General features: G+C 51.8%; 1 protein-coding gene across 2 annotated transcripts in view; it reads left to right on the top strand.

The window, feature by feature from the left end:
* RNF32 (ring finger protein 32) overlaps nucleotides 1–20,589 on the top strand; it is a 28,512-nt gene extending 7,923 nt beyond the window's left edge. For both annotated transcript variants that reach the window (XM_047763713.1, XM_047763715.1), the window contains exons 6-10: nucleotides 2,497–2,529; nucleotides 3,046–3,170; nucleotides 3,292–3,400; nucleotides 18,994–19,161; nucleotides 20,219–20,589. In XM_047763713.1, the coding sequence (XP_047619669.1) occupies nucleotides 2,497–2,529; nucleotides 3,046–3,170; nucleotides 3,292–3,400; nucleotides 18,994–19,161; nucleotides 20,219–20,458 (675 nt within the window). In that variant the 3' untranslated portion in view covers nucleotides 20,459–20,589. The remainder of the gene's footprint in view (nucleotides 1–2,496; nucleotides 2,530–3,045; nucleotides 3,171–3,291; nucleotides 3,401–18,993; nucleotides 19,162–20,218) is intronic.
* The last annotated feature ends 4,324 nt before the right edge of the window (nucleotides 20,590–24,913 follow it).

The raw sequence follows: 24,913 nt of genomic DNA, 5'->3' as shown, positions 1-24,913 counted from the left end.
GATTTACTGAACGACCCTCATGCGCACGCCCAGAGTTTGTACCAAGGCGGTTCCCCTTTCACTGGCTGTGAGCTGAGGGGCTGGAAAAGAACTCCTGTGAACTGAACGCAGAAAAGGAAACCAACCCTGGGTCTCTCTCAGTATCTGGGGAAGGCTCTTGAAGTGAAATCTCCTCCGAATCTTAGCGTTTAGCTTTGTAGGATTGATGATACTGTGAACAACACACATCAGCTTTCGTCAGGTTCTTTTTCTAAGACATGCTTGGCCTAATTCACCTTTAATCTCCCGGACGTTAGGGACTCGGCCCTTCCTAGAGGGTTTTTTTGAGCTGTGACCACCCAATAACAATCTCCTACACAGAGGCACTTGGATGTTTGCTAAAAAAAAAAAAATATATATATATATATATATATATATATATATATACAGCAAATAGAGTTAAAAGCAGGCTTAAAATCCCCAGCCGAGGACCGCCAGGCTCTACTTACTCCCTGGCATCCAGACTCTCAAACTTAATTTGTTTTCGTAAGTCTGATCATTAATGAGTTCGTTCACAGCCATAAGCCCTTGTTCTTTGCTGATCTGGATTCACAGGTATTTTGCACATACGTACTCCATTCTTCTCCTTGATCAGTACCCGTAGGATGATTGAGCATTTGAGGAGCAACAGAGCTACGAAATTCACAAGGAGCTCTTTCGAAATTATGCTGTGACCGTTTAGCCTGAGTGTGGTAGACAGAATGAAAAGTCGAGGCTGAAAATCTTAAGGGGGGGATCAGGAGGCAAGCCCCCCATTCTGCACTTCTGCTCTTTATAAATGCCTCCTACGATACTCTGGTTTGGTCAGAAACACAGACACGTGTTTCTTCTACGTGTCTAGGTTTTGTTCTCATGTTTAGAGTTTTCCGTGGTTATAAACAGCAGTTGGCATTTTCTCGATATCTGGTGGTTTGAGAGAGCTTCCGTCAAGCTGGAGGATGTCTTTGATGGGCATCGTACCCCATTAACAAAAAGTGGGTAATGAACCGTCAATGCCGTCTAAGTAGGCCGGCTCAGGAAGCACGCGTGGCACAGCTGGAAGTGAATCCCGACTTCTGGATGTTTTTAGGGTAGCTACCACTTATTTATTTCTGTTATCTCAGAGCATGTTTGCCAAAAACAGGTATGTATGGCCACTGAAAAAGTACAATATTTTACATATTGAGAAGTATGATATGCAATATAGATCATCAAATGTCCACTGACAGATACAACTCTGAAGATGATTTGATTCCATGAAAAATGAGTAATGGAGTCCACAGAAGTTATTAGATTAAATGGTGGTAATTACAAAGGACCCACATTAGTGAGTTTTTCTAATTTAGGCTTATCCATGGCAGTAAGTTTCAAGGAAAGGTTTTAGAATTCTCTGAAATGAAGGGGGGGGGGTGTCACTGTAACATCTGGAAGTTTCATGGAGATCAGCGGCCAGATGTTGAGTGTCTGCCCCCCCACCCCCCCAGGGGAAAGTGGGGGCAGGTCCTGGACAGAAGGAAGTGCCTCTGCGGGCCCCCTCCTCCGCCCCACCTCCAAAGAGCAGTGTCCTGGTCACCTGCCCTTGGTCCTGCCTCCCAGAAGAGCCAACTGCCTTGTTCTTCGTTCGGCCTAAGCAGCTGCCTTTGTCACAGCCCAAAACATCACTAATGGCGGGAACTTGGGTCACAGAAAGTGGGCTTTTCTCGGGACCACACTCCCTGCCTTTAAAAAAGACAAAGCGATCATATGTGTCTAGGATTTGTTGCTAATTATACTAAAGAGTGAGGTTTGGTTGACCTGAGTCCTGAGAAAAGGTATTTATCTGCCTTGACTTCTCTGCTCCCCGCCTCAGCCCAGGCGCTCCCCACTCCACGTATGCTCTGTCTTAGGCTCTGCCCAGAAGTGCATGGCTTTCATAATTGTTTCTTTTTTTGGTTTTTGCCTTTTTGCCTTTTCTAGGGCCGCCCCCGTGGCATATGGAGGTTCCCAGGCTAGGGATCTCATCGCAGCTGTAGCCACCGGCCTACGCCAGAGCCACAGCAACGCGGGATCCGAGCCCACGTCTGCAACCTACACCACAGCTCACGGCAACGCCGGATCCTTAACCCACTGAGCAGGGGCAGGGATCGAACCCGCAGCCTCATGGTTCCTAGTCGGATTCGTTAACCGCTGAGCCACGACGGAACTCCCGTAATTGTTTCATTTTTAACTGTACGCTCCTTCTATAGCAAACCTCACATGTTTGTTGGATGGCTCAGAGCGTTGTTAGGTTTTCTCAGGGAGGTTTCATACCTACGCTGTGCGAAACTTCAACCCTAAATACTGTAAATATCCAGGGGGTTAATCTGCCTTCTAAACTTTTCAAAGAAACAGCCCAGCTTACCTTTCCAGGAGTCACAACTTCTCTTTTAATTAATGCATTGATGCTGCTTCTCTTTTAAGCCAATTTAAACTTCAAACATCCTTTTGTCTTCCGAGCAGGTGCTGCTGTCTTGCTCCCACGTGTTCCACAGGGTGAGTGGCGGGCCCCCGCCCCCCCCCAAGTCAGGTGCACAGGGCAGCCTTGTAGCTCAGGGGGCAGGGCCTCCTCTTCATCTCCCAGAGAGGCCACTTCCTTTAGCCAAAATCACCATTCACGGCGAAAATACGACCCTGTGGTGAAATTTGTGGCTTTTATGTGACCACCGAGCCACAGACGTTTGCCCCGGAGAGTGGTGTTAGGCGTGACTCTCCAGTGGGGGGCGGCTCCCTCCCAGGTGACTGCCTGGGAGCCTGTGTGCAGGGACCACGCACCTTCACCCGAGCCGTTTCGAGCAGTTTTCGATGTATCTGCATGTGTGTTCTCGTAAGAGACCCAGAACAAGCTTCATGAGGAAGGTGTCCGCATCTGCTGAAACTGCTCGCTGTCATAATTGAAATTGGACCAAGTCTCATGATTACGAGAGAAAAGAACGCCGTAATGACACTCGAGCAAAAATGTGGTTTATCAGTAAGGACTCGGCCCACTTTAAGGGAAATGTTTTTCTTCAGGCATGCCTTCAAGCTTTCGAAAAGTTCACAAATAAAAAAACCTGTCCCCTCTGTCGAAAGAACCAGTATCAAACCCGGGTGATTCATGACGGGGCCCGACTCTTCAGAACCCAGTGTGCGACCAGGTGAGAGGCCCAGGGCCCGTCCCAGGGGCTGAGGCCCCGCTGTAGACAGACCCTCGCGGGCCCCCTCGGCCGCCGGCCCCGGGGCTGGCCCGGTGGGGGCTCACCGGCCTCTGTGTTCCAGGATCCAGGCCTCCTGGAGGGGACACGTGGTCAGGACGTGGTACCGGGACCTGAGGAGGAGGGTGCCGCCCACTGATGCCAAGTTGAGGAGAAAGTTCTTTGAGGAAAAGGTAGGCGCAGACCCTTCACGCTCCAGGCGTCTCTGCTGGTGACTCGGGGGGGGGTCACCGGGGCCCCGCCGGCCGCGAGACCCCGAGGCCGGCTCCCCTTGCAGACTCTTTCCAAGATGCTGAGGCCACTGCTGCCTTCAACGGGCTTTCTAACCCGGCTGGTGAAGACTTGCAGCTCTTGTTCTCCAGTGAGATCTCAGAATTCATACAGCTGGAGTGAGGCGCACTTGAGAGCAACCTGCATTTATGGGACAGGTGTTTCCAGAAACCCGTGCTTTCAGGGAAGAGGATGGAGACAAGCTTAAGCTTTTCACATCCCCTGAAAAACGGAAGGGAATTCAAAAAGAGACAGAAAAAGGCCCCAGCGCAACAGTTTTACGGAGTCCTGAGGTCACCCCAAGGCGAGTTCTCAGGAGTAACTAACTTCACTTTCCGCCCTTTCTTTTAACCATTTTTATCTTTGGTTCTTGGGCCTGGCACACACAGCACGGGCCACCGGGGGCCGAGCCAGCCGCGCCGGCTGCCCCCCCCCCCAGCTCTGCCCTCCGCTCTGGCTGCTCTGGGCCTGGGGTCCCGGCTGCGATGTGCCGCCTGGTGCTGCTGAGGGCCTAGCACACGGGGGCTCGCGTGCATGTGCCTCCTGTCAGTGCCAGTCCCCGGCGGCCAGCGCTTTGCCTGCCGCAGATGTGCTGATGGCCCGTGGGTTTTAGACCAGCACCGCGGGGGAGTCGGGGGCCGATGTGTTTCCCCCAGTCACTAAGCTGACACCATCGCACGGCCCTGTTGTTACTATCAATTATTTTGAGATCTTTTCTAAACGTGCTTGTGCCTGAGGCCGCAGAGCAGCGAGTGGTAGAAAGTTCCTCCGCTCTGGCCCAGGCCCTTCTCCCCGCACCGCTCCCTGAGCGTGGGACGCGCCCGCGCCTGGTCCTCGGGGCGGGACGCTGCCTGCAGCCACTCACGCCTGTGCTCGCATCCCGTCCGGCGAACCCCAGGCCACGGTGCGCCCCCAGCTCTGTGCACCGCCGCACAGCTGGCACCCTCGCCCCTCTCCCACCCCCGCTGAGAACCGCAGGGATCCCAGAAGGGAGTGGGCTGCTGCTTGACCGTAACACCCTTCCTGGTCCCTGAGGGGGCTGTCCCAGGCAGTGGGGCAGTCACTTTCAATACGCACAAGAAAATCAGAATTGTGGCTTTGTGATGTCACCGCCTCCAATTCAGTCAAGAAAGGATCCTTGAGGGAGTTCCCACTGTGGCTCAGAACCTGACTAGTATCCATGAGAATGTGGGTTCAAACCCTGGCCTGGCTCAGTGGGTCAGGGATCCAGCGTTGCTGTGAGCTGTGGTGATCTGCCCTCAGGCACGGCCTTGAAACCCTCTTGTCTGGGTGACACTGCGGTTGAAGCGGTGGGTCAGATGTGCTTCGAGGGCCAGGGCAGTCTGGGCGCTGGCAGGCAATGCCCGCAGTGCTGGCCCCCGGGCTGGGCTGGGTGGTTCCTGCAGCAGCTGGCGCCACCCTCTGCAAGGGTGGCGGGAGGCAGAGGCTGTCGACAGAGTGTCTGCAGGTCTACACGGTTTTCGCCAGGTCGTCCACAACCCCTCCAGGCCTGGGACGGGCCGTGTCTGTGGCAGGGCCCCGTGACAACCTCCCGCTGTCGACACTGCCTAGGCTTTTTCAAACGCCCCCATTTTTTAGAAGCAACAGCAGATCAGCTAAAGCTCGTGATTGCTGACTGGACAGAAAGCACAGGTGCCACCTCCACTTCTTCTTGGACGGTGAGCCTTTCCCCTCTCGCCTCAGGAAGGCCCTTCCTCGTGGGTCTCAGCATCCCGGGGTCCCTCACCTCCCCCCCAAAGCGAGTCCGTGCCTGCACTCCCTGCGGTGAGCCTGGAGGGGGCCAGGCCCGTGTCCTAGGAGCGCCTGGCATCTTTCATCAGCAACCGTGCCGTGCAGGTCGTAGCTCCCTCTGAGCCAGGACTGTCTCCCACAGTGGCTTTTCATTTTCTTGATGATCTGTCCGTGCTCTTCTGTATACTTGGTCTGACGGTCAGGCCTCTTCTCTGCGTTACTCTTAGTAACGTCTTGTGTATGGGGTTAGGAAGTGTTCTCATTTCATTCTTTTCCATGGGGCTGTCCAGGTTGCCCAGCACCACTTATTGAACAGGCTGTCCTTCCTCCATTGTATATTCTTGCCTCCTCTGTCATAGATGAGTTGGCTGTAGGTTGTGTGGGTTTCCTCATGGGCTTTCTCTCCTGTTCCACTGCTCTCTATTTCTGTCTTTGCATCAGTACCATACGGTGTTGATGACTGTTGCTTTGTAGTATAGTCTGAAGCCCGGGAGCCTGATTCCTCCAGCTCCATTTTTCTTTCTCAGGACAGCTTTGGCTAGTCTGCGTTACTCTTAGTAATTTCTGACGTACAGTATGTGTTGTCTTTCAACTCCGAAATCACTCAGGGTTTCCTCATATATAATCTTGATGACAGACTCCGTGGTCATTTGACCTCATGCATATATCGTTTTTCTCAGCATCTTCACACGTCATCTTAAAATAACCTGAAAATAGGCCCCACTGTGCTTTCCCATAAGGCGGGCGTGAGATTCCACGCACTGACACACACGCTGTATCTCAGATCGTCTTCCCCAGAAGTATTTTAATGTAGTGACGTTAGACTTTATTGCACAAATAGGCATCTTATAATTGCCTGTGTATTCATTAATTAAGTCTGGAATCCGCAGCGCTCTCAGCTAGTTTCCTGCATCTTCCCCACAGTTGTTTCACACTTCACTGTAGCTCACCTGGCCCATTTGGCCATAAATATTTGATATCTGAAAACCCAAACCTCATTTTAAGCAAACGAAGCCTGCATTTATGTCACACGGACAGAAGGCATGTGCTTCTGTCTTTGCTCCCGACGCCTGTACGGGTCTCGGCCTTATGCTGAACCGCCCGTCTGGGCAGGGCCCATATGCCATCCCCCAGGGTACCGACCACCTCTTACCATCTGCTGAGTGACCCGTGCAGTTGGATTCCATCTTGACGGAGCTGCCTTGCCGAGCTAAGGCTGCTCTGGGAATTGTTGATGTACGATTTTAACACACCAGGGTGTCTGCGTGGAATCTGAGAGAGTCGAACTAGGTTTCTCATTTCATCGGACCCGCGCTCATCTACATCTGTCCAGACTATAAGGAGGCACACAAATGGTAGCTTGCAAACCTAGGTCAGACGATGACCCGGAACTAGTGGCAAAAGACCGTTGGCGAACTGGGTTTTCACACAGTCTCAAAGAACCCACAGACAGTCATGAGTTACAAAGAGAAGGAGAAGCCTCGACACGAGAAGAGCCTGGCCGGCATCGTCTCGGCCTGGTGACCACTCTCACCAGTACGTGGGCAGTGACCGCCCTCCCAGTGTGCACTGGGACGCAACAGCAGCTTTGCACTTTGCTGCTGGCAATGCTTCACACGAACCCACTCACCCGAACACGTGGACTCAGGCAGACCCAAAATGAGGGCTATTCTGCAAAACAGCTGACTTCAACCATGACGTGTCCTAAGGAAAAAAAGGGGAATATTCTAGCTGGAATGAAGATGTCTGAGAGAGACAACACTGAGATGTCAGGAGAGGCCCCTGATTGGATCCTGGATCAAAACTAAAACAAAATGCTGTAGCTGAGATTCGGGGGCTACGACTGGGTGAGTCACGTGTCGGGGTGTTAACTGCACCGTCACCGGCAGGCCCAGTGTCCTGGTTCTAGGAGTCACACGCTCACACACATGTACATCAGAAGAGGAGGAGAAATGCAGTGACATGTAATGGAGTGACCCTGACAATGCCAGTGCAGAACTGGGGTGTACGGGCTGGGGTCAGAAACGAGAAGGAAAGGGAGTGCCCGTCGTGGCGCAGTGGAAACGAATCCGACCAGTATCCATGAGGACGCAGGTTCGATCCCTGGCCTCACTCAGTGGGTTAAGGATCCAGTGTTGCCCTGAGTGGTGGAGTAGGTCGCAGATGCAGCTCGGAACCCATGTTGCTGTGGCTGTGGCATAGGATGGCAGCTACAGCTCCAATTGGACCCCTGGCCTGGGACCCTCCATATGCCGTGGATGTGGCCCTAAAAAGACAAAACAAACAAACAAACAAACAAAAACTGCACCAATAGTTTGAGAAAAGAGCATCATAAAAAAACTTGTGAACGGGAAGTGGGAAGGTCCTCTCTGGTAGGATTCATAAAACCATAAACACACACACAGACCATAAAGGACCTGATGGGTAACTACATAAACCCTCAAAACCCATGTATGGGGGGAAATTCCAAGACCAATGACAAATCAGGAAGGCGTTCTTGCAGTTCAAAGGACTGGAAGCAAATTTCCTTAATATGTGACAAGCAGTTTACAGGACTACAGATGTATAATTACTGCATAGAAAGATGTTCAACCTTAATCGTAATTTGAAAAACTAAAATGAAGCAAAGATAAGAACCTGCTTCACCTATTAGATTGGCAGGAATTGAACATTTTGATGATAGTTATCTAAAGCTGAGGGGGAGGAGGAGAAATAGGCATTCTTATAAGCTAGAGTTCCAGAGCTAAGAAAGTGCCGTCTGCTGGCTGACCGTTCCCATCGGTCCCTCCTCCAGAAATGTACCCGCATATGCTCATAACTGCTTTCTAGGCTAGCGTCACAAGGATGTTAACTATAGCAATGATTATAAAACAGAAAGAAGCATAAACAACCCGCGAGTCCACCAACAAGGGAACGTGCAGACAGGGACTACTTGACAGCAATTACAGAGGCCAAAGTAGGTATGTAGGTGGTGATGGAAAGAGATTTCCAGCAAGTCAGGAAAAGCCAACAAGAAAGGTTAATGCGTAGAAAAGGTACGATGATAGGATAATAATTACAACAAACAAGACTGAGATGGCTCCTGTATTAAACAGGTTCTTGAATTACACTGAAAAAAATCTGCCAATATCTGCTCACGGAAGACACATTTGAACCAAATAAAACAAAAGTGTGCTATGCAAAGGCATGCTCAAAAATGAGGAAAGTGTGCAAAAAAAGAAAGAAAACAGAAAATAGCAGTAAAATAAATGAATCTTAAAGTGTGTCTGGGAATTCAGAATCTAACTTACCCTCTCTTCTGGTGGTCATGGCAATGAGAACACTGCCCGTCCAGGGTGCGTGGCTAAAGCTGTACTTAGAAAACAGTTATTATGGAACAAGAAAGATGAAAAACAATAAACTAACCAATTCAAGTCTTTTAAGTGTAGGAAGTAGAAAGTATAAAACTAAAAGAAGTGATTTTTTAGCATAAAAGGAAAACTGGTAGGTAAAGCCAATAGCTGGTATTTGAGGAAAGAAAAACAATGAGATAAATGGCTCATCAGAGTTAAAAAAAAAAAAGCAAAAACAAAAAACAGTAACAACCCCAAAGCAGCGTCTCACCAGGGTTAAGACAAATTCGGTAAAGCCGAGTGTAGACATGCAGAACAGGAGGCGTAATCACATGTGCAGACATCATTTTAAAACCATAAAGAGACTACGGTGCGTAACCTTGTGCTATTAAACCTGAAAATATAGTTGAAATTACTTTCCATAAAAAGAAAAAATTGGGGAGTTCCCATCGTGGCTCAGTGGTTAACGAATCCGGCTAGGAAGCAATGAGGTTGAGGGTTCGATCCCTGGCCTTGCTCAGTGGGTTAAGGATCCGGTGTTGCCGTGAGCTGTGGTGTAGGTCGCAGATGCAGCTCGGATCTGGCGTTGCTGTGGCTGTGGTGTAGGCCGGTGGCTACAGCTCAAATTGGACCCCTAGCCTGGGAACCTCCGTAAGCCACCGGTGAGGCCCTAGAAAAGACAGAAAAACAAAGAGAGAAAACATTGAAAAAAAAACATAAAAGTGACTGAGAAAAACTGTGTTAAAACATCTCAGTCTTTACTGAAAAGATAGCAAATATAACAGCCATTACAAATAATGACAGCAAACTAGAACTAAATGAAATTTCCTTGTCACAATAAAGACTATATATCAGAAACTAAAAACACAGTTTTTATGGCCACACCCACAGCATATAGACGTTCCCAGGCCAGGGACTCAATCCAAGCCACAGTTGCAACCTATACCACAGCTGTGGCAACACCAGATCCCTTAACCCACTATACTGTGTCTGGGGTCAAACTCACGCCTCTGCAGCAACCCAAGCCACTGCAGTCAGATTCTTAACCCGCTGCACCACAGTGGGAACTCCAAAAAACCCATGATTTTAGTCAGTGAAACCCTAAAGATGCAAAATAGGCTACCAACTATCATCACACTTTGGCCAATCGTTGCCAATGCCATAATACAAGAAAACAGAAATACAACGTGTGTGTATTATATAATCCGTATTTATTATCGATACACATAGATTTAAAATCATTTGAAAAATTATTAGAACTAAACTACTAGGTGCTCCAGATAAATATGCAATAATAATTATTTCCTGAACAGCAACAATAATGAGATATAAAAGCAATGGAAAAGGATCCTTTTCGTAGTAGTTAATACCTCAAAACAAACTTGTAAGAAACGGGCAAAAACTAAAGAGGAAGAGCTTGGGGTGATGCTGGCAACACGGCCCAATGAGATGTCCCTCCCTCGTGTCCCTCACCAGCAACAGCAGAGCTGCATCCATCCATGGGCAGGGTGCCTTTCTGGAAGCTGTGGGCTCCATCACCAAACACAAGGGGACCCGGGCGGCATGTCACCCACCATGAAGCAGGTGACTGGCACACACACCTTGGTCCCAGCTGTGGACCCTGAAGAGGCCCTTGAACTTGCTCCCCTCGGCCGCAGCCTGGTGGCTCAGGAGAGCCCTGCCTTAGACAATCACCCACCAACAAGAAAGCCCTTGTGGAAATACACGTTTCCAGAGAAAACGTTCCAGGACCCTGTTGGGAAAAAAAAAAAAAAAAAGCACACGTTTGGTCACAGTGGAGAGGGAAATGCACAGCCTGGCGTTGCCCACATCCCCACCCCCAGCCCCCCCCGGAAGCACAGCTCAGGGCCAGGTGATTTCTCTGACAGAGGAAAAGAGGGTGTGTAAGTGATTTGCCCAGCCTGGTGGGACGTTGCCGGAGGCTCATCTTTCCTGCCCCGTCCACTGTGCTGAATGGTGAGCTGCAGGCGGGATAAGGAAGAGACCGGGAAAGCAGGAAAGGCTCTGAGAGGGCGGGAAAGGGATGTGGATCCTACTGAGTGTCAAGGAGGCCATTAGGAAGTCCACTCAGGAGCCAATGGGGACGCCTCCCAGCACTCCACATGCCTCACCCACACTGTGCAGCCAGTTTCCTGGTGCACTCCTGATGGTGCACGCCTTGGCAGGCAGCTAGTGAGCATGTGCAGAAAGCCAGTCCAGCTCTGCAGGCCGAGGAGGTACCACTGCCGGGGAGAGCAAAGGAGGCTGTTGGCACCCAGTCTAGAGCATTGCAGGATTGAGAGAAAACACCCTTGGAATTCTGCCACGGGTGGAGCAAGAAGCATGGAGCAGGTGTGTCCACGGAAGGTCTGGGAAGCCTCAGGATCCCTAGTGGGGCTGGTAGAAGGGGTCTCTCTCCTGAAGTCAGTAAAGACCAGAGGATGTGACTGCTTCCTCAAACGCAGAGACAGCAACGCAGACATTGAGGAACCTGAAAACCAAGGAAATGTGACAATACCAATACCAGTAACTGACCCCAAAGACATGGAGATCTGTGATTTACCTGAAAAAAAAATCAAAATGGATGTTTTGAGGAAGCTCAGTGAGCTACAGAAAACACAGAGAGACCATTCAGCACAATCAGGACAACAATACATGAGCAAAATAAGAAGTTTAACAGAGACAAAAGTGAACCAAACAGATCCTGGAGCTGAAGAATACGACGAATGAAATGAAAAATTCAATAGAAACATTAACATCTGAATGGATCAAACAGAAGAAAGAATCTGTGAATTAAAAGACCAAAGCTTTGAAATTATTCAGTAAAAAGAGAAACAAGAGTGACCAAAGCGTATGTGATCTTTGGGATACATCAAAAGAAACACTCTGTAAATTATTAGAGTCCCGGGAGAGGAGAGGGAGGAGGAAGCAGAAAACGCATCTAAAGAAATAATGGCTCAGAACTTTCCAGATCCAGGAGAGATTTAGATATTCAAGTTTATGAAGCTCATAGGTCACCAAACAAACTCAGTTTAAAGAGATCTTCTCCAAGACACATAATAAAACTGTCAAAAATCAAAGACAAAGAGAGATCTTAAAGGCAGCAAGAGAAAATAGGCTTGTAACTTAGGTATCAAGAAAACACCCATAGGCTGTATTAGTGGATTTCTCAGCAGAAACCGCACAAGCCAGAAGATGGTAAATTCAAAGTGATAAAAGGAAAAAACTACCAACCAAGAGTTCTCTGTCTAGCAAAGACGTCCTTCAGGGATGAAGGAGAGAGAAAGACTTTCCCAGACAAACACAAGCTAAGGGAGCTCATTATCACTAGACCTGCCCTACAAGAAATGCTGAAAGTTCTTAAGGCTGAAGCAAAAGGATGCTAATTAACAACATGAAGACATATACACAACGCGCTTGTAAAAAAAGGTACACAATCAAATGCAGAGTACTCCAGTATTGTAATATAACAGTGTATTAATCACTTAACTCTCTCATGAACATTGAAGGACAAAAGCTTTAAATACAACTTGAGTTCCCATCGTGGCTCAGCGGAAACGAATCTGACTAGCACCCATGAAGCCACAGGTTCAATCCCTGGCATCGCTCAGTGGGTTAAGGATCCGGCGTTGCTGTGAGCTGTGGTGTAGGTCGCAGACGTGGTTCCGATCTGGTGTTGCTGTGGCTGTGGTGTAGACCGGCCGCTACAGCTCCGATCTGACCCCTAGCCTGAGAACCTCCATATGCCATGGGTGCAGCCCTAAAAAAAAACAAAAAATAAAAACAAGTAACTGTAGCTACAGCAATTTGTTAATGAATATACATTATAAAAAGATGTAAGCTGGAGTTCCTGTTGTGGCGCAGCGGTTAACGAATCCGACTAGGAACCATGAGGTTGAGGGTTCGATCCCTGGCCTCGCTCAGTGGGTCAAGGATCCGGCGTTGTCGTGAGCTGTGGCTCGGATCCCGTATTGCTGTGGCTCTGCCGTAGGCCGGCAGCTACAGCTCTGATTAGACCCCTAGCCTGGGAGCCTCCCTATGCCACGGGAGTGGCCCAAGAAATGGCAAAAGGGAAAAAAGATGTAAGCTGTGACATTAAAGACCTAAGGGGGGGACTGCAAGGGGAGAGTTTCCGTATGCAAAGTTATCGGTGTAGAAGAGACTTGCATCTATGTGATGGTTTAGGTAAGCCTTGGAACCACAAGGCCAAACCCTAGAGCAGAGCCACTGAGCTGAAGAGAGGGAATGAGAGCATATACCACTGTGGAGACTCATCAGTTCACTAAGGAAGACAGCCAGTGAGGCGGAAAGAACACAACAGCCGGAAGAGGAGGTCCCATCAGGGCTCAGCAGGTTAAGAATCCTACTAGTGGCCACAAGGACACGGATTCAAGCCCTGGCCTCGCTCAGTGGGTTAAGGATCTGGCGTTGCTGTGAGCTGTGGCATACACCGGCAGCTGCAACTCTGACTCTGCCCCTAGCCTGGGAACTCGCGTGTGCCACAGGTGCTGGCATAAAAAAGAAAAACAAAAACCAGTCAAGCACAACCCCCCCCCCCAAAAAAAGCAGATAAAAGGGATGTCTGCACTCCGATGCTCAGGGCAGCATTACGCCGATAGCCAGGACATGGAAACAACCTCGCTGTCTGTCCGCAGACGAAGAAGATGTGTTACACGTACGATGGAGCTCATGAGAGAGAAACCTTAGCATCTGCAACCGCATGCATGAACTTTGAGGACGTTATGTGAAGTGAAACGGACAGAGAAGGCCGGGTATGGTATGATTTCACTTAAGTGTAAAATCTAAAAAAAAGTCAAAGTCAAACTCGGAGTTCCCTGGCGGCTCCGTAGGTTAAAGGTCGGCATCGTCGCCCCTGGGGCTCAGGTTTGAGCCCCGGCCTGGGAACTTCTACATACTGTGGGTGCAGCCAAAAAACTTAAAAACATTACAAAGTCAACCCCCCGGAAACAGCGAGTGGCAGTGGCCAGGGCTTGGGGAGACGGGTGGGGGAGTGGGGAGCGGCTGGCTGGAGGGCACAGGCTTCCCGTAGGAGGCGAACTCACGTGAGGACCGGGGGCTGTGCTACGTCCCCGAATGTGGCCAAGAGAGCAGATAGTAAATGGTCTCCCCCCGGAAGGGAAGCGGTCGGGATGCGAGCCCACGCGCCCACGCAGGGCAACTGACCCTCGTGCGGCCATCGTCTCCGTCAGATCACCACCTGCGCACCGTAAACTTAGATGACGCTCTGTGTCAATTACACCAGCCCAGCTGGAAAAAAGACGCCTCATCTGAACTTTCCTAATGAAGTAAAGGGCTTGAGTAAAACGATTGGCCTTTTATTTCGGATGCGGGGGAAGATGTCCCTTTCCCCCACATCACACGAATTTAATTTCGAACTCCCGGAGGAGTCGGACCAGCCGTGCGTTTGGAATTCTACAGGTTACTTCTGACGTTTGTCTAGAGGAGTATGAAGACCTAATAGTGTTTTGTTTTGTTTTTTAAGAAAAATTAATGATAGAACATTCTCGTTCAATATCAAAATACATATAAAAATTTGGTAACGCAGGTGCCTGTGAGATAACAGACGAACCCTTGATGAAACAGTGAAGAAGTCACCGGTCTCAGTATAGAAGGTTCTAAGTCTGCAGATCAGTAGAGAAGAAGATGAAGCAAGGAAATCAATGGCCTGGGAAATTTAGGCATTCATGTGAAGGAAAGACCCAGACCCACCTCATACCGTATCCTCAGAACAGCTCCACGTGGATTATTTAAATACTTCTAAGGGAATAAATCAAATGGATAGAATACAACACAGCCGAGGTGCTGGGCGCCGGGCCCTGATGCTCTGAGGCACGGGGTGCACCTGTTCCCCTGCCCCTGCCCCCAACCCCGCAGCGGGAGGGGGGGCAGCCCCCACACTGAGGCTGCTCTGCAGACAAACACTGGGAACACGCTGGCCTCGACGTCCCGGCGAGACGACCAGGCGTATTTGAATCTTTGGTAACAGTGGAACACTGGCTTCAACAGCTATTAATGTTCAGGGATTTGGGCGGCGTTCTTGTGCTTTCAGTAACTTAGAGTTTGATCCTAGAATATGGCCCAGCAGCAAACGTCAGACATGCAACCACACCACCCTGAGTTAGGAAAGACAGAAGCCGCCCAGAGAGGCCTCTCTAAAAGTCCTTTATCTTAGTTTAATAGCCTGCTCCATTTTATAAAAATAATTAAATAGCATTTTTCTAATGAGAACAACAGAACTTTATTTTCCCCGAGAAACGAACTCGTGTGTTTCAGTTTTTACAAAAAGTTGGAACCAGTTAAGTTTCCTTTAATCGCCTACCCAAATACTTTAACTTCAGCCTGTCAGGAAAATGCAGCTTTAAAATCTAGAAATCAGGATATTTGAAATGAAAATATAACGCTTGGGCTCGGACTCATCATATTCGTCTTTCCAGCTTTTCAGAATTAAACACAGGTCCTGAAGTCCAGCTTCCGAAGCGTCAGGGCCTCTAGGTTTCCTAGTCATAGAGCCATAAAAGATCAATTCCAAAGCCAACGTGAAGCGCGCGTTTGTCGGGGCTCTCGGGGCGGGAGCCTAGCCCCGTGACAGGGACCTTCCAGGAACGCCGCGTTCCCTGCTCGGGCCTGCCTTTCAGCTCTGCCCTTTGGCACCTGTGTCTTCATCCCGTCACCTCCCCACAACCTAAAGGTGCTCAGAACGTTAGATCACGGAACTGTTGGGGTCCACTGTTTGGATTTTAGAAACTGGAAAGCTCACGAAGCGAAACGCGCAGTGGCCACAGTGTCGGCTGTGACGACAGTTCTTTTCTCTGGAGACGGCGTGCACGGCCACAGGCATGTTTTCAAAGCGCTCTCTCCAGTCTGACCACCGGTGAGACTTAAAGGCATGCAAAGTCATTTGACGTTTCGTCTAAAAAATCGAAATCGCAAACTACCGGAGGAAATAAATCGCAGCGAAGGCAGGGGCTGGGGGGGGGGCGGTACGTGCTGGGTCCCCGGCCTCCATGTGTCAGTGAAATCAAGAAGCTGCAGCAGCGCCTCCTTCGTCTGTCCCAGCAACCACTGCGATGCCCTCTCCCAGGGGTCGCCAGGCCTCCGTCGGAGGCATCTGGGGCTCCGACCAAAGTCGTCGCCCACCTTCAAAACCTTTCTATTTGGCCAAGTGAGAGTTTAAACCAACATCGTGTACCATCAGAACCGCCTCACAAAAGACCCGTTGTTAACACCAGGAAGGTAGGAAGCACCTGACCGCTCCCTAGAGGGTAAAAAACTTCATTCCTTTGAAACCACTTTTCCCTTTGCGGGCAGGTGGGTGAAAACAGCTCTGCCGTACTTGGGAACCACGGGTTTCGTTACCTTAGGGAAAAAGAAGTCTCATCAAGAGAAAGCAAAGGCAGAGGGGGATGATGATGTGCTATTTGGGGCACAACGAATGAGAACGTGCTTGCTTCCTTTAACGGCTCAAGGTCTCGCCGAGAAGGACGCGCTTCTAATACTCTCCTTAGATTAGCTCAGGCTGTTGTCTTTTCAGCAGTGAGCCGGCTGACCTGTGAAAGAACCGTGGCCTTGCTCTTCCCTCCTCTCTTGCGGGGGGATAACGAAGTCTTGTCTTCCCTCCGTTGTCCTGCATCTCGTGGGTGTTAACTTACTAACCGGGTAGGGAGAGGGCATCGTTCTACATCAGTGATGCTTCCGCGCCCTGCGAGTTCTCTTCGCGGAGCTGCCTTTGCTTTGAAATCGCACGGGCACATTCCTAACGAGACTGAGCTGGAGCAGCACTGCTGGTTCTTTTAAACAGACTGCAGTCCCGTGGTGAAAGCCGAACGGGCCGCATGCTGAGTGCTGTCCCCCGCGATGGCGGGTCAGAGCAGCAGGAGGGAGCCGGCTGTGCCTTGGTGGCGCAGGGCGGCGGCACTGTCAGATGACACAGCAGTCCCGGAGCCCTCCCCGCTCCTCGAGGACGAGCCTGTGAGCGCAGATCAAAGCCGCCTGGAGAGGTCACCAGAGCTGCTCTGCTCACACCTGTCACCGGTGTGTACAGAAAGCCCCGAGTGTCTGTCGCCCAGAATGCAGTGGTTGGCCCTTGAATGCCTTTGATCCTTATCTAGAAATTCTGCTAGCATATGTCATATAATTGAGGCATGGCCTTTTATTGCCGCAATTAAAACTTTTCAAATGCATTATATTATCTCCACCCACGCTAAAAGTCCTGACCATTGTTTAAAAAGGGAGGGAGGGACTTGTCCGAGGCCGCGGCTGCCTTTGGAGGCCTGGCTCCCACACCCTCCCCAGGAGACTTCGCTGGCTTTTTCCCCTTACATCTCAGCAAACAGCATAATGGTCCTCGAGTTTGTTCAGGCCTCTGACTTCCTTTATCACACAGAGATGGCAAACATTCTGTTGCTAACTTGAAGTGGCTCCAAGCAGCAAGACTGGGAGGATATGAAACCAGTAAAAGCTTATCACCTGATGCGTTGATATGCTGTAAATTCCAGGCTTTTCACGTCGCTTTTGAGGGCGGCTGTGAGTCCACACATTAGTGAGCAATTGCTGACATCAAGATGGATCTGAGAGCGGCCTCCTGGGCAGGCAGAGTTCACCCGGGTGCTTGGGTTGGTGGAGTTTCCATTGTTTGGCCGGGACGTACTTGTAAACGACCAGCCATGGCTTTACGTCTCAGTGACCGGACTTCTTAGTCCCGCGTCGGTTATCTGAAATACGAGGCTTAAGAGGAAAACTGCGTTTTTGAATTGAAAACCTGATGCATTCGTCGTGTCCGTAGAGGTCATGTTCAGCACAGCCGGAGCTCGAGAGCGAGACGGTCGGCGCGCGCACGGGTCTGCCTTCCAACGCGGACGGCATCCGCCGCGGGCGGCAGCGTGGGCGCCCACGGGCGAGGATGCTGACGGGCAGGTAGCAGCAGCTACTCTCCCCACAGGCAGGCAGCACACGTGGGCTGATGCAACCTCTTAAGACACGACGCAGGCCACCTTCCCAGTACTTGAAGCACAAGCGTAAAACGTCGCACCAGTTACTTTTAGAAATTTGCCCTCAGTCCAGACTGAAGGATTTTTGGTGTGTTGATGAACGAGCTGATATCAGCGTTAGGATTTCAAGCCAAACACTGGTGCCTTATGGAATCGTGACCATGGACGTTTTTTCCAAATCATTCCACGCAGACATTGTCGGGTTTGTTTAACCCCTCACATTCCTTTAGAACATGTACCTTGGGGCATGCATGTGTCTTCATTTCTGTTTGTAATCTATTGCAAATGTAAAAGTCACTTTTTTTTTTTTTAACTGAATGCCAAGGGTCTTACCAAGATGAATATAAGGAACTCTTTCAAGGAGATAAGAAATACACACAGGAAAAAGATATGAGCACCCAGCCGGGAACAGGTGTCAAAGGAAGGAGCCAGAAGAGCTCTCTGAGTCCAGAGAAAAGGCACTGCCAGCCGAGGCACAGGGGGTCACGCGCCGTGCAGAAGTCACAGGGACAGAGAAACACAGCGGGTGTTCAGGGAGGGAGGGAGTCCGGCCAGATTCAGCCAGGAAGGAGCTGCCAGGGACCACGGCCAGGCAAGGGGCGCTCCCCACAGCCGCTGCTCCCCTCCCGCGCAGGCCAAGTCTTCCTACAGGAAGGAGGGGGCTGGGATCGGACGCCGCGTAAACAGACACTGCGTCCCGCCAGGCTGTGCCACACGGAAACCAACCAGCCCCGCAGGGCATGACCGGTGCCCGGGGCATCTGAGAGCGGGCAGTCCTGACGGGTCCATAGAGAAGGCGTTCCCACATCTCGCACGGGACGCCTGCAGGATGCCGAGGTGCTGAGCTCCCGCGTCCTGCCCGACCCCGTGTACAGCCGGATGCACCCAACAGGGCACTTTTAACGCTCAAACCCCCCCCCCCCCGTTTCTTTTGGTTTTCTTGGCCGTGCCCGTGGCATGAAGCTCCCGGGGCCAGGATTGAACTGCACCACAGCAGTGACCCAAGGCACAGCAGGGACAACGCTGGATCCTTAACCTCTAGGCCATCAGGGAACTCCCAAGAACCCCCTAATTTCAAGGACCGAGAATAGAAGCTTCGGTGTCCTGAACTGCAGCGTGCCACCCTGTGGGACGCAGGCCCTGTCCCCCACACCCCCTGAGCCAGATGCTCATGTGACTCTGGGTGTAAAGCTATGGTCCCTTCTCTCCGCTTCTCATCCGCATCTTGCCTGCTCACAGCAAGGCTTGCAAGCGGGGCACCTTCGGGGTCCTCTCCGCAGACATTCTCTGGGCCCGGGGTGTCCCTTCCCCCCTAAGCTCCACTCAGAGGCAGAGCCTGGAGGCAAAGGGGCGGGAAGGGGCCCCCTTCGGCCCCCACCAAGCGCGGCGCGGCCGTGTGCTCAGTTCACAGAGATCAGCCGGCGCCTGCTGCGCTCCTACCACACGGACCTAGAGCAGCTCTTCGCAGACATCGACCACTGCCTGGCCGTCAACCGCAGCGTCCTGCGGCAGCTGGAGCGGGAGCGGGGCGGCGAGCTCTCCGAGGAGGACTGGGGCAAGATCCAGACACAGGTAGGCTGTCCCGGGGCCCGGCCCGCGCCCTCCGCCCGGCCCTGCCCAGCACCCGCACCCGCACCCGCATGGGGACCCCGGGACCTCCGCCGTCCTCCCTGCTTGAAGATGCCGTTTTGTGAACACACCAAGGGGAGGGCCCCGCGTGCTGCTCCCGCCCGGGTTCTCCTGCAGGTCCCCACCTGCCTCCTACATCTGTAGGAGCCACGACAGACTCAGAGTCCCACAGGGAAAAACGGACTTGGTCACAAAAAATTGGAAAATGTGTAAGGAAGTTTAGCAGCTCCATAGTGTCGAGAATTTTGAAAAAGACTACTCCTCGTTGTTTAATTAAAAAAAAAAAATCTTGGGAGTTCCCTTCATGGCGCAGTGGTTAACGAATCTGGCTAGGAACCATGAGGTTGTGGGTTCCATCCCTGACCTCCTCAGTGGGAGAAGGATCCCGCGTCCATGTGGCTGTGGTGTAGGCCGGTGGCTACAGCTCTGATTCAACCCCTAGAGCCTGGGAACTTCATGTGCCGCGAGTGCAGCCCTAGAAAAGACAGAAAGAAAAAAAACAATCTTGGGAGTTCCAATTGTGACTAGGAACCATGAGGTTTCGGGTCTGATCCCTGGCCTTGCTCCGTGGGTTAAGGATCCGGCGTTGCTGTGAGCTGTGGTGTGGGTCGCAGACGCAGTTTGGATCTGGCGTTGCTGTGGCTGTGGTGTAGGCCGGCAGCTGTAGCTCCGATTCAACCTCTAGCCTGGGAACCAACGTATGCCATGGGTGTGGCCCTGAAAAGCAAAAAAAAAAAAAAAAATCTATTATTAATGTCTAGCATTTTATGCAGTATTTTTGTTTCCAAATGGGTTCTCACAGGTGAGTTGCCATGCTTCTCCGTTTTTCGTGAGAGGAACAGCAACCATGTGCCATTAGCGTTACTGGCCCACGGAATGAAATGCCTTCCTGTTCGGAAGACCCGGGTCTGTGCCCGGTCCTCACCTACGCTGAGGAAGCGCCCCACGTGATGAGGCTGCCGACAGCCTTCCTGACAAACTCACGCCTCGTGCGTTGCAGGCGCTGCACCGGGAGACCCTCGAGTGCTCCATCTGCCTGACCCCGCTCTCGCTCTCGGTCCGCGGCGACGACGACGGCCACCCTGCCCACCCCTCGCGGGAGACGGTGCTGCTGTCCTGCTCGCACGTGTTTCACCACACGTGCCTCCTCGCTCTGGAGGAGTTCTCCGTGGGGGACAGTCCTTTGCACGCGTGTCCCCTCTGCCGCTCCTGCTACCAAAAGAAGAGGCTTGGCTGTTGAATTCACAGTTGGGAAGAAGCGGCCTAGCCCGGGGGAGAGGTCTCCCTTGATTTCGGACGCACTGGGTGAGCCTGGGGGGACGTAGGGCCGTGTGTTCTGTGCTCCAGTGAAATAAACTCTGGGGAGTTGTACTTGGGCAAACCAAAGATGTTTGAAACGCCGACAACCTATCCATTTCAGTCTTCAGCTTAGAAAAGTCCAAATTCATGAGTTTAGTTGTTAGTTGAAATAAGTGAGGGATGGATGAAAAGCTTCCATTTCCGAGGTTCTGGAATTTGGCGGTTTGCTCTGCTGCTCGGTGATCCGTGGGGTTGCTCACAACGATAAAACGGCCCCTTTCCCGCTTTCTGGCCCATTTCCCCAGCAGGTCTGCTTGGCCCCCGGTGGGCCTGCCGGTGTGGTTACACACGCTGTCCTCCAGGCCTGGCCCCCTGTGCGTGTTACTTACACACAGCCAGTCTGACCACAGCCGGCAACCTAAACACTCCTTTTTTTTTTTTTTTTTGGTCTTTTTAGTGCCAAACCCACGGCATGTGGATGTTCCCAGGCTAGGAGCTGTGGTCACCAGCCACAGCCACAGCAACGCGGGATCCGAGCCCTGTCTGGGACCTACACCACAGCTCACGGCCACACTGGATCCTTACCACCGAGTGAGGCCAGGGATTGAACCCACAACCTCATGGATACTAGCCGGATTCGTCCCTGCTGAGCCACGCCGGGAACTGTCCCAAACACTCTTTAAAGGAACTGTCTTAAGGTCCTCAGCCATTCCTAATAGCTGCTCTGCTTTATTTCTGTGGCATAAATTACTGTTGTACTTCAGCCCTTTGAATATGAAAACCCAAAGTGTAGAAATACCCAGTGGTTTCCACATCAGAAAACAGCAAATCACGTGAGAATGACCAAGAGCTAAGCATTAAACATCCAGTGCTTTAGTTCAGACCTGAGGACGTGCCCAGAATCCCCCTGGGAGCCTGGTTATCTGCAGTACCAAGTGGAGGGGTACTGGTTAGGTACCCCAGCTGCCGAAGTAGGTACGGCCCAATCTCGGGGCCGTACAGAGTGGCCCGTCCCCTTGAACTTCCCGGCCCATCCGCAGCAGGTGAGGGGCTGAGGGGCTGCCCTGCAGGGCCCCGGGCTCCTTCCCGCTCGTGATCCCGAGCCTCCTCAGCCCGGTGTCCCCAGTGAAGCTTCCCCTGTGCTGGGGAAGAGCAGGCGGAGGCGTTTGGGGCCACGCTGGAAAGGCTGGCACGATCACTGAGCCGTGGCCAAGTGCAGGCAAGGAGACCAGAGGGCAGCCGGGCCCGGAAGGAGAGAAACAGGTCGCCAAGGCCAGATGCATGCCTGCAAGGGGGCAGAGCACCGCGGTGCTGTGTGTGGGAAGCGATACTAAAATGGGTGTCTCATTCATTCTTTATCCCATCCCCTCAAACTCTGGTCTGGTGTGTGTCACTCAGATGTCGCCACGTACACACGTGCCGTTTAAGTGAATAGAGGCACATACCCTGGGGCGCTCGCTTTTTCGTGGTGGAATATTCTAAATGCATACAAAGTGTGGAGACTAACTTGGAGAAGGATCTAAACACGTGGGTGGTGAGACCGCAGAGGTCCCGGCCCTCGCTTCACCGTCCAGAGGCCGGGAGGCAGAGCCCGGGACGCGCTGGAGGCCTGGGCCGCCGGGTCCCATGGAGCCTGGGGGGGAGTCCAGGGACGTGCGGGCCCCTCGGTGACAGGAAGGGGTACGGAAGGCTCCAGATAAAGGGATGCCTGACTGCAAAGAAATGAAGCCCTGAGAGGAGCTGTGTCTGTGGCGATGAAAATGTGCTGGGGGATCAGAACCAGCCAACCCAGTGAATACACTTAATGTTCCGAGAAAACCCACAGGCCCCCGATGACCCCCCTGTGCCAACGCCCATGACCCCTGACCTAACCGCAGTTCGACCTTCGCCGGAAATGGAACCTGGACCAACCAGCCTGGAGCTGTCACCATCGAGGAGGCAGCCTGCCATGTGGGCCATCTCTGTCCCCAGAGGAGGCGGCACCTGCATGACGAAGCCCTTGCTGCCCACCCCCGCCCCCAAAGGGGTCCTGGCCGCCACGAAAAGAATCCTTTCTTTTCTTTGGCCAATGGTCCCTTGCCCGCCCCTTGCCCCCCACACACACACCTCCTTCCTTAAAAAGCTTCCGTTTTGTAAACCCCAGGAGCTCCCTTCTAGTTGCTGGACAGGCGCAGCCCAAATCATACATGGCCTCATAAAGCCAACGAGATCCTCAAATCTACTGGTTGAATCTGGCTTCTGAACACGAAACGCCACAAACGGTACCTTTTAGCAGGGTGGATTTTATGGTGCACGGCCAGGCCCCCCGAGACAGCTGTGCTCTAGCTCCCCGGACGTCCCCTGCTCAGTCCACACCCCCTCACACACCCATCTCCCCTCGCGCCCCCAGACCTCGACCAGTAACTGCCTCTGGGCCTGCTCCGCCCCCGCCCAGCTACCGACTGTCCACTTGTAGCTCAGAGCAGCTCTGCTGGAAGGATCTCCCTGACGCCAACGGGCCAACCTGCCGCCAGTTCCCCTAACTGATAACAGCGCGGGCTGCCTCTACAGACACGTAGCCCCCCCGTCCAGCAAGCCACTCATGTCTCTGTGGCTGCTCTGGTCTCGAGGCGGGGCAGTTACGGGGCTCACAGGCCTGCGGGTACAGCCCAGCGTATGGCATGTGAGTCACAGGTCAAAGGAGTGATGGCGAAAGTGGGTAGATAGTTTTAAAACTCCTGAAGTAGGGACGTCCTAGGTGATACCAACAAATTCATGGGAAATTGCAAAGTTTGACTGCTTTAAAATTTTGAGCTGCCATGTAGCAAAAAACAACGTAAACAAGCTAAAAAACAAACAACCAGGAAAAATCTTTACAACACAACAGGAAGCCCAACATGGACTACCCCAACCGAGAGGTTTATAAAACAGTAAGGATGTGGAATAGCACAAGCGGGCCGAGTGGGCTTAGTAGCTCACAAAAGCAGGAACGCACACGGCTGCGCAGACTTTTTAAAGTTACGCCCACTCGTCATTCCAAATGGAAGGAGAAGAACTAAATACGCGCCAGTCAGGTTGCCCCTAGCGTAGCAGGCTGGCAACGTCTGCTGTTCACTCCATCAACACGGCGCCGAAGCCATGCGGGCGACGCGAGGGCGCTGACGTGGTCTTTGGGAAGTGCTTTGGAAATGCGCGCTCTCCTTGGTCCACCTTCTCTCCGGGGACTTCGGAGACCCTGGGACAATAACGAAGGTGCCTGAGGTCCCCCTCCATTTCCGGCTCCGAGCTCCACAGAGCCTTGCACTTCCTAAGTGAGAGGAGGGCGGGGGTGTCTTTGGAGAGTCACAGCGTCCCTGTCGCCCGCACCTGGGCTCGTGTGAATGCGGTGATTTTTCCTTCTGCAACTGGGTACGGGCGGTTTACAGGATTGTGTCAGGTGCACAGCAGAGGGCTGTGGTTATACATCCACATGCATCCACGCACTTTTACTCGTTTCCATTACAGCGTGTTACCAGAGAGCGCGTGTACTGCCCGGTCCTCTGCGCTAAGTCCCTGTTATTTTACACATGGAAGTGTCCCGGGCTCACCCCGAACTCCTCCTTCACCTCGTGCTGCTTACTCTCCTCCCCTTCGAGAGCCAAGTTTGGCTTCTGGCTGGGAGTCTGTTTGTCGGGCAAGTAGTGTTTTTTCCGATTCCACATACAAGTGGTGTCATGTGGTGTGTCTTTCTCTGACTGCTCTCACTTAGTGTTATAATCTCTAGGTCCATCCACATTGCTGCAGATAGCACTATCTCCTCCTTTTTTGCGGCTGAGGAATATTCTAGTGTGTGTGTGTGTCCCTTATCCATCCCTCTGTCAGCGGACACTGGGTCGTTTCCCCGTCTCGGCTGTTGTAAGTAGTGCTGATGTGAACATTAAGGAGCACGTATCTATCTTTTTGAACGACGGTTTTCTCCAGATATACGCCCAGGAGTGGGGTTGCTGGATCATGTGGCAACTCTATTTTATTTATTTATTTATTTATTTATTTTTCTTCTTGCCATTTCTTGGGCCGCTCTGGTGGCATATGGAGGTTCCCAGGCTAGGGGTCGAATCAGAGCTGTAGCCATCAGCCTACGCCACAGCCACAGCAACGCGGGATCCAAGCCTCGTCTGCGACCTACACCACAGCTCACGGCAACACCAGATCCTTAACCCTCTGAGCAAGGCCAGGGATCGAACCCACAACCTCGTGTCCTAGTCAGATTCGCTAACCACTGAGCCATGACAGGAACTCCCATGCTGAGACTTTTAAGGACCTGGTCTCAGTGGTTTCTGTACAGCCCCACTGTTGAGTCTTATTTTAGTGCTTTATAGGATCCGCCACAACTACTTGTGACATTATCTTAAAACTGCCAAGCAATTCTAAGAGAACA

Source organism: Phacochoerus africanus, chromosome 16 (genome assembly GCF_016906955.1).
Source record: "Phacochoerus africanus isolate WHEZ1 chromosome 16, ROS_Pafr_v1, whole genome shotgun sequence".
NCBI classification, from domain to species: domain Eukaryota; kingdom Metazoa; phylum Chordata; class Mammalia; order Artiodactyla; family Suidae; genus Phacochoerus; species Phacochoerus africanus.
This window is presented reverse-complemented; position numbering and strand designations above follow the sequence as displayed.